Here is a 13691-nt window from a genome sequence, read left to right on the forward strand (position 1 = left end):
TAATCACTTGCAATTATATATATATATATATATATATATATATATATATATATATATATATATATATATATATATATATATATATATTACATGGATTTTAAAACTACTACCAACCAAGAAATCAAAAAATTCCCAAAAAATTGTGAACACAACAGTGTAACCAGCTTTCACAACACAGAAAAATTTTCACTCCTTAATTACCAATACAAATTATGTTTTTGCAAAGCCATAGAGATATATTTCCATAAAAATATATGAATGCATATTAACTATCTCTTGTTCCATTCAATGAAATATTACAGTACTAAATCTTTCTGCGTCTACAGAAAGTTAACCAAGAAAAAAGCTGTATGCTTAAACACACATGTATGAGGCAAATTTTTATTACAATTACTCACCAATAAATCTAAGATCCAAGGGGTTAAAGGTTCAAATCCTTCAAATCTGCTTCGAAGGTCTTTGAGAAGGCGATTGAGTACCTTGACACTGGAAGAAAGAAGGAAAGTTTAAAATGAATATAGGAATTACAGAGAAAAACGCAACAGAATTAAATTTTCAGCATATCCAGACTGCAAGCAAATATCTTCTTCCACTTCTCATTTTTTCTTGACTACATCATTGAATCCCTAATTCTCTAACGAATGTTGTGTTTGTAGGAGTCTGATGACTTTTGTGACTTTAACATCACCTTTCCAAAATATCTTCAAAAATTTGGACAAAAAATTTATCTTAAATATATAAATATGTGGCTTGGTGTCAACAAGTAAATTTAGTGGGTGCCCCAGTGGTCTAAAACACTTGCCTTAATGGCCATCAAACCTCTGTCCAGGTGGGTTAAATTCTTGGGTTCAGCTAACATGGGTTTGTGAGAAGGCTTGCCAGTAGCTTTCCTTGGGAAGGTGGTACTTACTGAGGGCTTTCCAAGTTTCTTCCTCCACTAGTTATACTGGCCATCACATATAGTCTATCTTGCACCAAGAAATGGCAAATTTAGTGAAGTTTTTAAGCTACATACCTAGAAAATAAAATCTGATTATGACCTTTAAGTCAAGCTGAAAAGTTACTGGTAAAACATGGAAAAGAATTCAACTTTCAATTATCCATTCTGGTCATTACAGGAAAAAAGGGGTATTAAAAAAAAGTTAACACTGACCTTGACCCTTAAACTAAAACCTTCAAGGCATTAGAAAAGATGCCATCAACCTGAGATGCATAAATGTACCATGGTTCATCCCTATGCTTCATAATGCTCATATGATATAAAGAAACAAAACATTGAAATATTGTCCTGTGACCTTGAAATTCAGGATAAAACCTTTAAAAAATGCAATACCACACCTCTTCTAGTCTATACGAAAGCTACATCCATTTATCTGGAACAGCTGATAAGTTAAAAAGCAAACAGGCAAATAAGATTGAAAGGTGAAATATTTATATATGACCATGACCCTGAAGACCCCAATATTGAAGTGATACACCTGTTATTGATTATATGTAGTTATATCAAGTTTCATCCCTTCAACTCAAATGATTATAAATGTATAGAGCAGAAAAGAAAGTGTAATGGAAAAATATAACACCATGCCATTTAGCCCAATGATAAAACTCATAACGTAGCATAGAATATACATGAAAACAGTAAGATGCAACTATAATCTCTAAAATTAAAGAGTGAAATACTAAGTCATACCATTGACAATGAAGATGGAAGCCTCTATGCAGCATGTTACAAACCAGTTAGTGATAATGTGCATCTACAACAGGTTTCATCCCATAATCTCAAACAGCTTTAAAGTTATAAAACAGAAGAGAGAGAGAGAGTGTCATATACATATCAGACACGATTTTGGTCTTCCATAAAAATAAAAAAAGCTAAAAATTTTAAGGGGGGTTTGGGAATCCCCTCTCAATGGGGTCTCGAGGTGCAGTGCCCCTAATCCGGGGGGCCAAATGCCCTTGGACCAAAAACGCATCTTACACTCATAAAAAACTGCTCCTGGTGCAACTTATGATCATATTATATAAACAAAATAATCATTTGAAAAACTAATAAACTTAACAAAAGTGTTGAGTTCAATAATTTCACAATATACATGAATTTTTCCTCCAACACTACTGATGCTGAGGTTATTTTATGTGTACATCATAACTAAGTCACAATAATATGTCAATTTTTGCGGCAAATATATTATACTTCTCTCTTTTCATAACAAATCTGTAAAATAAACACACAAGTACATTAACTATATACAAATTACCCCATACACTGACTTGTCTTTTTCTCCAATGGACACAACCTGTTGATATGCCAGTCAAGCTCTTTCTGCGGCTTTGGCAAAGATTTCTTTAGCCTTCCTTTTTGTCAATACTGACTTTTTTTGGCTCAATGTGCAATCATTTCTTTTCCTTCTCAATGAGAGCCTTTTTCCTTACAAGCTGGTGCTTGGCGACATGCAGTGTGCATATTCTGACAGAGGGCTTCATTTGTTCTCTCATGCAAGAAATCTTTTTTCTTATAGTAATTAACTGCACTTCTTCCAATTGATTTCTGAGCTTCAATTTTTCCGTACGCAGCTTTTGTAGGTGCTGTTCGAAACTCTTCCAACCACGATTACCATAATTCCGATCTTTATTGCTGAGGTCACAAAAGGCCAGACCACTAAGTTAACTTATGAGCTGACCAACCAAATCTCCATCAACTTTTTGCTCCAGCCATTCCCATTTCCATTCGTTTTTTAAACCTTTATCAAACTTTTCGTGTCATGGTCTCTCTCAACAACTCGGGATGCCACGTTTTGCAAGCATACTTCTTTCCATTGCCATCAGTTTCCATAACACAAAGAATTATTGGATGAATCTAAACCTCTGACCAATCAGCATAATCTTAACGAGAATTGTGTGCTAACTAATATATGGATCAAATAATTTACAGGGGTGGTTGTAGAATGGGAGCAGACAGACCATTTTAAAAAAGCCAGATCGGAGATGATTTAAAAAACGGACTATATCAAGAAAAATCTGATTCAAGTCAGGAATAAGAGGAGTTCCGCATTAAAACAGAAAAATTATATCTAAAGTATATAATCCTGAGCCACAACCTAGATTTCAAAGACAGCTCCCCATTGTGGTACACAACACATCTTCTAGTGACAAAGTGCAGTTACATGTATACAAAGTTTCATTCCTTGATGTCCAATGGAAAGTGTGATGAAATAAAATATACTGAGGCATGACCTTGATCTTGAAGACAGGAGTCCAATGTAGAATGCAATATAGCTAGTGATGATGCACAAGTATGCCAAGCTTTATCCCTTAATGAGATTAAGCTTTAAAGTTACACAGCAGAAGAAAAGTCTCATGGATGTGTTTGAGTGATTTGGATTTTTAACCTAGCTTTAACAATTTGTCAGTCATATCGCTATGATGTCTGCACTGTGGCAGTTTATAGTGATGTCTAGCACTGGGGCATCTTGCCGCAGACATGTAGAATTATATCCCACCCAGTCATAACACTAACCTCTTAATGCTGAGCACGAAGCGAGGCAGCTGCAATTACCATTTTTATAAGTCTTTGGAATGGCTGAGTCTGGGTTACAAACGGCGATCTTGTGCCTCCAAGGCGGATGCTCTAACCACTTAGGCCACCCGGGCAGTGAATGGATCGATGAAAGCAAATATACTGTTTGCCCCCCTCCACGTTTCTTTGAAAAGACCAACAACAAGAATTGACACTGACAGTTATGATTGGGGTGGTATCTACCTCTTACTGCCTTAATAATTTATGTTCTGGAGACAAGTTCTGTCCAGTTCACTGAATGTGATCAAACATATTCATCATGTTAAAGGAAATTAACCCACTGACCAATCATTTTCAACACTGCTTGGCTACCATCATTATTCAACCAAATGAAATACAGATGCCAACAAATCATGAAACTTAACAAACTTTGTGGTGCAAATTACTCAAGCCAGGAACAAGGCATTAATGTAATGTACTATGAAAGAAAATAGACATCAAGCTGTGTGTCAACTGCCAACTATGTGAGATATTGTTGAAAAAGGTCACCAAGTATGAGCTTGACAAAACAGAACTACAGTGCATGGACTGTTACGTCAGCAAGAAGTCAACCCTCCCAATCAAAGTTAGCAGGTAGAAATTCCATCTTTTAATGTATTTACATTTAAGGAAAGACACATTCAATGTGGTGTGCATTTACTAAAGAGGCCAGACAATTTTGGGAGTACATAAACAGTAATACCTTGTGTGAGATGCATTTTCCTCAAACCAGCGTGCATGCCTAATGGCAGCTAAGTGACCCTGCATGACTTTTCCATCCACTGAAATTAAAAGAAAAACTGGACTACAGCACTTCACAGAAAATTTAAACAAGAAAATGAATCAGAACTCAAATAAATGAAGGAAAGTAAATTTGTTTTACTGTTTCATTCAATAAAAGGAATGACTCCACTGACTTTTGGGATGCAAACAAGTCACTTCAGGTCCAATATGGGCAATAAGACTCATACTTTTCAAAGTTAATGGTTACAACGAACATGAAACAAGTGTTACTTGAGGAATTACTGTATAATTTTTTTTTAAAAAGAGTCCTTCAATGGGACTAATATTTAATTATGTACTACTATCTTAATTAATCAATTTAAAATGATGTGTCTCTCAAACTTAGAGGATGGCAGATAGTGTGTCCTACCCTTTAGATTTCCAGGAGCAATACTGAATATGTTCACTATGGCATCCATAATGGATATCTGCACTATTTTAATTTAGGATCAACCAGATATCATAATTCATTTGGTGAAAACATCTTATCGATATCAATATGACTATGTTAAAGAAGGATAGTGATAAAAGATTTTAATGATGGCTATTGTGGTAGACATAATGGATGTCAGACCAACACCATTTTCATTTAGGAGCAACCAGACATCAAAACAAATCTTTTAGGGCTGTTCCATTAAACATACATGGTACCCAGGGAAGGTCATTTTTTAAACATATGCCAGGGTGCTCTGATTACTTAATGTCTGTATAAAATTACAAAATCCTAAATTGCATCTAAGAGTGAGTATTCCAGATTAAAAGTGCCTTTCCTGGGTCACAAGTATGTCCCCAGTAAAACCCCAATCTTAGTATGAACAACCGTCAGAAAAAATAGCAACACACACTTTTTTCTTGATGGCTGCTGTGGTGGCCATACTGCACATAACGATGGCAACATTTATTACAATCAACAAGACATGACAAGAAAGTTTATAGCAAAAACCAATGTTGATATGACCATATTCAGTAGCAGAAGCAATAAAAAGATTTACTAACTGGCTGTTGTGGTAGCCATATTGGATGTCTGAACAGGGACCATTTTTGTATTTGACAATGTATTTAACTTTCCAATTACATATACAAAAAATTGAGAAAGCCAAGCATTCGTCCTTACACTAAGGACTTCATCAGCAGAATGATGTGATCTCTACTGCTTGTCAACATCGCTCGATGGAATGGTGAGTGATGCCCAGATATGCGGCAGGCTGTAATGGCCCCCATCACTTTTCAGTGTTGGTTTGTGTGCATGAATGTAATTCAATTCCATAACCTGCACTTGAACCAGGCTTGTTCTCGATCTAGGATTTGTATGGAGTTCCAAGTTATAGTATGGCCATGTCAAACATTGTGGATGTGCTGTGATACCTCAGACGAGCCCGAACTTGCCGCATATCTGGGACAATCTATTAACATCACTCACCATTCCACTAAGCGATGTCCATAGTCGAGATCACATCAGTCTGCTGTGAAAGGACAAAAGCTCAAGGTTTATTTTCTCTACATATATTCTCTAAATACATTTTCAAACATGAATATTACTACAGTTAAGCTTTCACCAAAGGATCATTTTCATTTAGGATGAACAGGACCTAAAAATGAATGTACATGTACAGTTTCACAGGAATCCATTTAGGTAGTTCAAGAGAACAATAATAAACTTGTGCAACAGATATATAGATGACAGATGAACAGACAATAGGCCATCCTAGAAGCTCTTCTGGTCTAATACCTATACAGCTTTAAAAACCTACTAATTTCAATGAATTATGATTTGGATAATACTTTCAAAGAAACCCTAAATTAACAATGGCTCAAAAATAATTAGGATTCAATGTGTAGGATCTTTCTAAATTTCCCATGCCTCCTGACTCTTCTGCTTCTTTGAGCTACCTGCCATGGACCCCACTTGTACTTTTTAGGTACAATACATTCTTCAGAGGCCCCCAAGTTGCCAAGTGGTCTAAAGCACTCTTTTTTTACAGATCACTGCCATCTCACGTCTGTATGGGTGGTTTCGAGTCTCAGATTCAGCCTACATGGGTATGTGAGAAAGCTTGCCAGTAGCTTCTCGTAGGTCGGTTGTTCTTTCCAGGGTTTTCCTGGGTTCTTCCTCCACCATTACTTCTGGCTGCCAGGTATAGCCTATTATGTGCTAAAAAATGGTGTTAAACCAAACAACAACAACAACAGCTTTTAATTTAGTGCAACAATACAACAAATACTTCTGCATTTCAGATGCCAAAACAATGTCGGCACTTAATTAGGATATCAGAGAAATGATTGGTGGGCATAGCTGTTACAGAAGATTGGTGTATTTCATGTCTGAATGCAAAAGGGTACATTGCATTTATAATGATTACACTTAAACCGAACAACAAGATGGAACTAAAATATATATATGTCCCACTACAAATATTTATTTAATTGGTATTTATTTATTAAAGTGCTGCCTCCAGTAAGTGGCATATTCAAGGTTTCATTTACCGAAGTTGATTGCAAATTTCTACACGTTCAACAAATAATGGTCAATTTTTGGTGATTTTAGTGAAAATAATGGAATCCATGTCTGACCCAATGTAATAAGCAGGTTTGCAAGTTATCAAGGTGTGCATTATCAAGGGTGTGGTGTATTTGGCATGTATCATTACTTACAGTGAAGGTCTGAATCCAGTTTCTTCAGGTTGGGAGGGATGGTGGTAATAAGACATTTAACTGTGGCTTCAGAAGAACTGATCTCAAAACCCTGGTCATTTGTTAGCATCGTTACCACTGAAAAACATAATTGGAAAATTGTTATTCCTAATTCCGACACTGATATAAGGCACAATTTTTGCCACAAAGATTTTTAATATAAATTCAGGTATACTTTTGTCAATGTAAAGTGACTTTAAGTTTAAAGCAACAACAGGTCAAGTTAACCATTTTAAATTTGGTTAATGAAGTCTGCTGTTGAGCAACTTCTGGATCATCTTAACCAGTTTCCAGCAAAGAAAAAATATTAGAAGATCTTCATTATTTAAAAAAATTGTAGAATGAATCAAAGAATACAAACTGTTGTCTTGGGAACAATTAACAGCTGAGAAGATAATTTGAAGATTAGCACTCACACTTAAGTCAACATCAATTAATTTGCAGAACTTCAATTTAACATATTCACAGTCATACAATTAAGATATGACAAAATGATGAAAAGTGTATCAGCTGTTTACATTATGCTGCATCAAAATTTTAGTCCACTGGCACGATATTTTGGCTTCTTACCTTCATGAGGATCTGTGACCCTTAAATCATCCACTACTTTGTTTCCTAATGCAGAAACTGCCTCTTCTGTAAAAAAAAAAAATCAAAACAACAAAAACAATAAACAATGGTACAAAAGACAGGGAATATTAAAACATACTGTCAACGATTATTTTCTTGGCAAGGGGGTGGAAATGAAGATTTTCCAGAATTTAACTTCTGCTCAATTTCAGAGCAGCTGCAACCAAATTTACAGTAGAAAGAAACACAACCATATTAATGTACAAGAACAAGGCCTGACACTGACTAATCATTCTTCATATTTTGGCACTTTGTAATCAGAATCCACATGAACATAATGAATTTTACATGTTAAATGTTATTTCTTGCAAATAAATTTAAACAAGAAATTAGGCTAAGTAATCAGTCTAAACTTGCAAATTAATGTAACATAATCACATCACTTTAAAGCCTCTTTGCATTATTTTTTAAAATAAATTACAAAAAAGGAAAGAGCAGAACCCAAAATGTTCAAGTTGTTGAAGTCAAAGTTGACTGGTAAAATAGGTTACAGACCCGCCAGCCTCAGTAAGACCGTTGATTATTTTCCGTAAGATTGACGTTTTCAGTAAGGTGTAACAAAATATCAAAAACCGCTATTGTAAAGCTGGAAAATTTAATTAAAAGTTCAACGTATTGACGATAAATATTATGTTCAACTGAAAAGTTTGTGAAGTACACGTAGACTTTATTTACCACTAGTACAGCTGTACAAACTCTAGTTCCAAACCCTATGCAGCTCAATGGCATGTTGCTATCTCTCAACTTTACATAATTCTTGGAAATTCTTTTTTAATTTCAGATGACAACAGCAATCATATCTCCTGCCACAAGACATACTCAAATTGGCATGTGATGTCCAATAAACATAATTGTGTACTTTCCAGCTTTTATTCACAAGAATCTGAATATTCCGTTTTATTCTTCTGTGTTGATTATTAACACATTTCTAGAAGCTTATTTTCCCTTTCGTCTTAAACATGCATTGCTTTCTGGATGCCCTTTTAAAAAATTCTATAATAAACAGTTTGATCATGCAGACGCTTCACATGAACAAATAGGTGCAGTTTAAAAGCATCTAGAGTGCTGCTGTAAAGTTAGTCTGGTTCCCTGACCAATTTCACTAATTCTAAGATGAAACCCAGATCCAAATAAAACACAAATGAGCCAATTATCCGGATTTTTTGTCAACGAATGTTTTTCCATAGTTTTTGCAAGTATGCCTAAGTTTGTATTTTAAGGACAATTTTTGTAAGACTTATGGCAAAATTGTAAGAGTTATATTTTGATATATATTAGACTGTCACAAGTGAATCAATTAGTGCCAAGACCACTGGACTAAAATGCCTTGCCCAAAGATATGCCAAGCTGGTCGATCCCAGCTTATCCAAATGGTAGGATTGTAACCCATGTTCTTTCTAAGTACATAAAGCTAACCACTCAGCCAATTGACTCCTGTCTCCATTAGTCACCTCTTTCAAAATTCGGGCGAGTGCATCAGGCTTATTCTACATCTCTGAGCTCTCAAGAAGCAGAGGACACGACAGAAATTACTCGCAGGGGGTAGAAGGTAGGAGAGAAAAAGAGAAACTGAGAGCCATTCATTAATAACAATACTACATTACTGAGACTTACTTGTGGGAAGGGTCTTCAGCATTACCACCATGTCAGCAACATTATGCCCTGTTATCATTGTTCCCTTTTTGAAGGAGCCAACCTGTCGCACCTCTTCAATTTGCTATTTAGAAAGAAAGAAAAAAAAACAGTTCACAAGTTATTTCCAGTTGGTATGAAATATAGAGTAAACTGTAAACACTGCCTAGTATTAATTTAGCCAAATCTAAACCAACATAAATATCAGCAATTAAATCATAAATATTCATGACCTTGTCTATTCTGATTTATGGTCCATAAATAAATAATTAATTTACATAAATTCACAAGCACATAATAAAACTACGCTACTGACTAAACATAGATACAAACTTCAAGAATATTTTGGATTGAGATGAAAATGTATGGATTGATAATAAAGATCACTTTATCCATAACACTTTATTTATACTTTTGATTTACTATATCTCCATATGCACTGAAACAACAAAATGTGCCATAAGCTGTAGATGTGCCATAACCAGGTTAATATTCAACTATTTATGTGTGTAAGAAATGGACCTCCTTGGCTGGACATCAGGAACTCCTATACCAAAAGCCTAGAAGTCTGATCATTTCCCTAATTATATATAACCATTTCAATTTCTACAGAAAAGCTTAGAACCTGCATGTAGAACAAATATATATAATTTACAATTATTTAAACAAAAGGATCAATAGTGCAAGACAAATATATTCAGCTATATATTTAACTGTCATGGTTAAAAGTTTAATATTTTTTGCTTAAAGTGACAATTACATCCAATGTTTAAAGTGACAACTCCATCCAATGCTTAAAGTGACAACTCCATCCAATGCTTCAGTGACAACTCCATCCAATACTTAAAGTGACAACTCCATCCAATGCTTATAGTGATAACTCAATCCAATGTTTAAAGGGACAACTACATCCATTACTTCAAGATACTGCTCCATCCAATGCTAAAAATGACAACTCCATCCAATGCTTATAGTGACAACTCAATCCAATTTTTAAAGGGACAACTACATCCAACACTTTAAGATATTGCTCCATCCAATGCTAAAAATGACAACTCCATCCAATGCTTAAAGTGACAACTCCATCCAATGCTTATAGTGACAACTCAATCCAATGTTTAAAGGGACAACTACATTAAATGCTTAAAGTGACAACTCCATCCAATGCTTATAGTGACAACTCTATCCAATGCTTAAAATGAAAACTCCATCCAATACTTTATGATATTACTCAATCCAATGCTAAAAATGACAACTCCATCCAATGCATGCTTAAAGTGACAACTCCATCAAATGCTTATAGTGATAACTCCATCCAATGCTTAAAGTGACAACTCCATCCAATGTTTAAAGTGACAACTCCATCCAATGCTTATAGTGACAACTCCATCCAATGTTTAAAGTGACAACTCCATCCAATGTTTAAAGTGACAACTCCATCCAATATTTAAAGTGACAACTCCATCCAATACTTTAAGATATTACTCAATCCAATGCTAAAAATGACAACTCCATCCAATACTTAAAGTGACAACTCCATCCAATGCTAAAAATGACAACTCCATCCAATGCTTAAAGTGACAACTCCATCCAATACTTTAAGATGTTACTCAATCCAATGCTAAAAATGACAACTCCATCCAATGCTTGAAGTGACCACTCCATCAAATGCTTAAAGTGACAACTCCATCCAATGCTCTAAGTGACAACTCCATCCAATGCTTATAGTGACAACTCCATCCAATGTTTAAAGGGACAACTCCATCCAATGCTTATAGTGACAACTCCATCCAATGCTTAAAATGACAACTCAATCCAATGCTTAAAATGACAACTCAATCCAATGCTTAAAATGACAACTCAATCCAATGCTTAAAATGACAATTCCATCCAATACTTTAAGATATTACTCCATCCAATGCTTAAAGTGACAACTCCATCCAATGCTTAAAGTGACAACTCCATCCAATGCTTATAGTGACAACTCCATCCAATGCTTAAAATGACAACTCAATCCAATGTTTAAAGGGACAACTCCATCCAATGCTTATAGTGACAACTCCATCCAATGTTTAAAATGACAACTCAATCCAATGCTTAAAATGACAACTCCATCCAATACTTTAAGATATTACTCAATCCAATGCTAAAAATGACAGCTCCATCCAATGCTTAAAGTGATAACTCAATCCAATTCTTAAAGTGATAACTCAATCCAATGCTTAAAATGACAACTCCATCCAATACTTTAAGATATTACTCAATTCAATGCTAAAAATGACAGCTCCATCCAATGCTTAAAGTGATAACTCAATCCAATTCTTAAAGTGATAACTCAATCCAGTGCTTAAAGTGATAACTCAATCCAATTCTTAAATTGATAACTCAATCCAGTGCTTAAAGTGACAACTCAATCCAATGTTTAAAGTGACAATTCAATCCAATGTTTAAAGTGACAACTCAATCCAATGTTTAAAGTGACAACTCAATCCAATGTTTAAAGTGACAACTCAATCCAATGTTTAAAGTGACAACTCAATCCAATGTTTAAAGTGACAACTCAATCCAATGTTTAAAGTGACAATTCAATCCAATGTTTAAAGTGACAACTCAATCCTATGCATTAAGATATTACTGTAAACCTCACATTTCATTTTTCTTGTACAGTCATCAAACAGCCACTGTGAATGCAATTTCCATGTTTGTTATATTTTTTTTTAAAAAAAAGGTGATAAATTTGATCTTCAAACAAAACTTGTGTTGCAAGAGACATTCTCCCATTCTTCTCTATACTGTCCAAAAAGAATATACAGGAATCCAAGATAAGACCCTTCCTTCTTGTTTACTGTAGACTGTTGAAACCATCTCTGCTATTCTTGCATGATAACAATGTTTTTAGATGGATGCCATAAAGGATGAAACCAACTAGATGTTATAAAATTGGAAACCCAATCTTGATACAACTATCAGTTCATAAGTAGTGATCACAAAATTACAAGATGATTCAAGAAGACTATACTTGACATTAGGTTGCCACAATTTTCATTTAGTACCAAGAAGACCTCAATGTCATTTGGTAAAGTCCCATGTTGATATGACCATCAACCCAGGAGGGTAACAGCAATAACAAGTTCTTCAAGATAGCTGCTCCTGGATGTAAGATTGGCACTACTTTCTTTTAGAACCAATTAAGATCATAAGAAGTCCTTCAGTGAAAACTCCATTATGATCCGTTCTTCTGTAGTAACAACAATAACAAAATTTTCAAGATGACCACTTTTACATACAACGTCTGAGCTGCATAATTTTTGCTCAGGACCATCTTGACTTTGGGATGAATGTGTGTGTGCGATGTTTTATGGGATTCTAATTTTTTTAGGAGTACAGTGTGACCCCGCTATAACACGGTAGTTGGGAGCCCTAAAACCCGATAGCGTTATATACCGAAGCGTGTTATATGCAATCAAGTCAGTTAGCTGAAGAAAATGTACCACCCACCCCCAAAAAAATGTGTGGGTGTGTGTGTGTGTGTAAATAAATGCAGACGGTAAAATATGTGCTTCATCGGCACAGTTACCATCTTAAATTGATGTATATTAAATGAGAAACACATCTGTAGTGAAAACAGAAGACATAATATAATAGTTTACTTTATTTAGAGAACCATGAATTGCTACATATACGTGAATCCTGTTTATATATAAATATCTAATGTATAGCATGACTAGAGTATCAACACAGTGTACTCACTCGCAAACCTCATCATATACATTGAATCCACAATACAAGTGATTTCATCGAAAATATGCACACAGCTTTAAAATATTCATTAATTTTGTAACAGGTCATACTGGTCTGAATCCAGTGGAAAAACATAACACAATCACGTAACGAATGACGAAACCCATTTACTTTAAAGTACATTCCAAGTCGGGAAAAGTTAGTTTGCGTTTTAAGCTGCCGTTAGTAGCGTTTGTAAGCATAAACTTTTTCCCTAGAAAAAGGAAACTTTCACCGCAGAGTTAACATGTTCCAGTCACTTTGGAAAATGCAAAAATCCATCAGATTCCATCACTTTTATTTAAGTTTGGTACTGACTTCCTTTGAAGAAAAGTTCTTTGCTGTTGTTGAAAGATTGTAGTCGACTTTCTTTGATGAAGAAGGGTGCATGTGCTATTGAAGTCACCACTAAAAGACAGCTTTGGAGAACCAAATGAATGCCCATTTCTTTTGTGGTGGCAACATCAAATAATTGTATTGCATGATTGAGACTGGTATTTTTTCCATTTGCTGAGTACGATTTCATAACAGTTGGTGCTTCATTGGTAATCTGTTTCCTTTGAAATTTCAGCAAACTATTTTATCTGGGTACATTTTTAAAAAGGAATTGGCCATCATT

At 34.9% G+C, this 13691-nt stretch overlaps 1 protein-coding gene across 1 annotated transcript in view; it reads right to left on the reverse strand.

Moving 5' to 3' along the window:
• The window catches only part of LOC149794160 (interleukin enhancer-binding factor 2 homolog), a 73289-nt gene that overhangs the window by 37014 nt on the left and 22584 nt on the right, over positions 1 to 13691 (reverse strand). The window contains exons 7-11 of the mRNA XM_089968253.1: positions 9275 to 9377; positions 7601 to 7666; positions 6992 to 7108; positions 4260 to 4338; positions 399 to 486 (exon numbers count right to left, since the gene is read on the reverse strand). Coding sequence (XP_089824379.1) covers positions 399 to 486; positions 4260 to 4338; positions 6992 to 7108; positions 7601 to 7666; positions 9275 to 9377 — 453 coding nt within the window. The remainder of the gene's footprint in view (positions 1 to 398; positions 487 to 4259; positions 4339 to 6991; positions 7109 to 7600; positions 7667 to 9274; positions 9378 to 13691) is intronic.

This window comes from Sinohyriopsis cumingii, chromosome 8, assembly GCF_028554795.1.
Source record: "Sinohyriopsis cumingii isolate HCF-2022 chromosome 8, ASM2855479v2, whole genome shotgun sequence".
Classification (NCBI taxonomy): Eukaryota; Metazoa; Mollusca; class Bivalvia; order Unionida; family Unionidae; genus Sinohyriopsis; species Sinohyriopsis cumingii.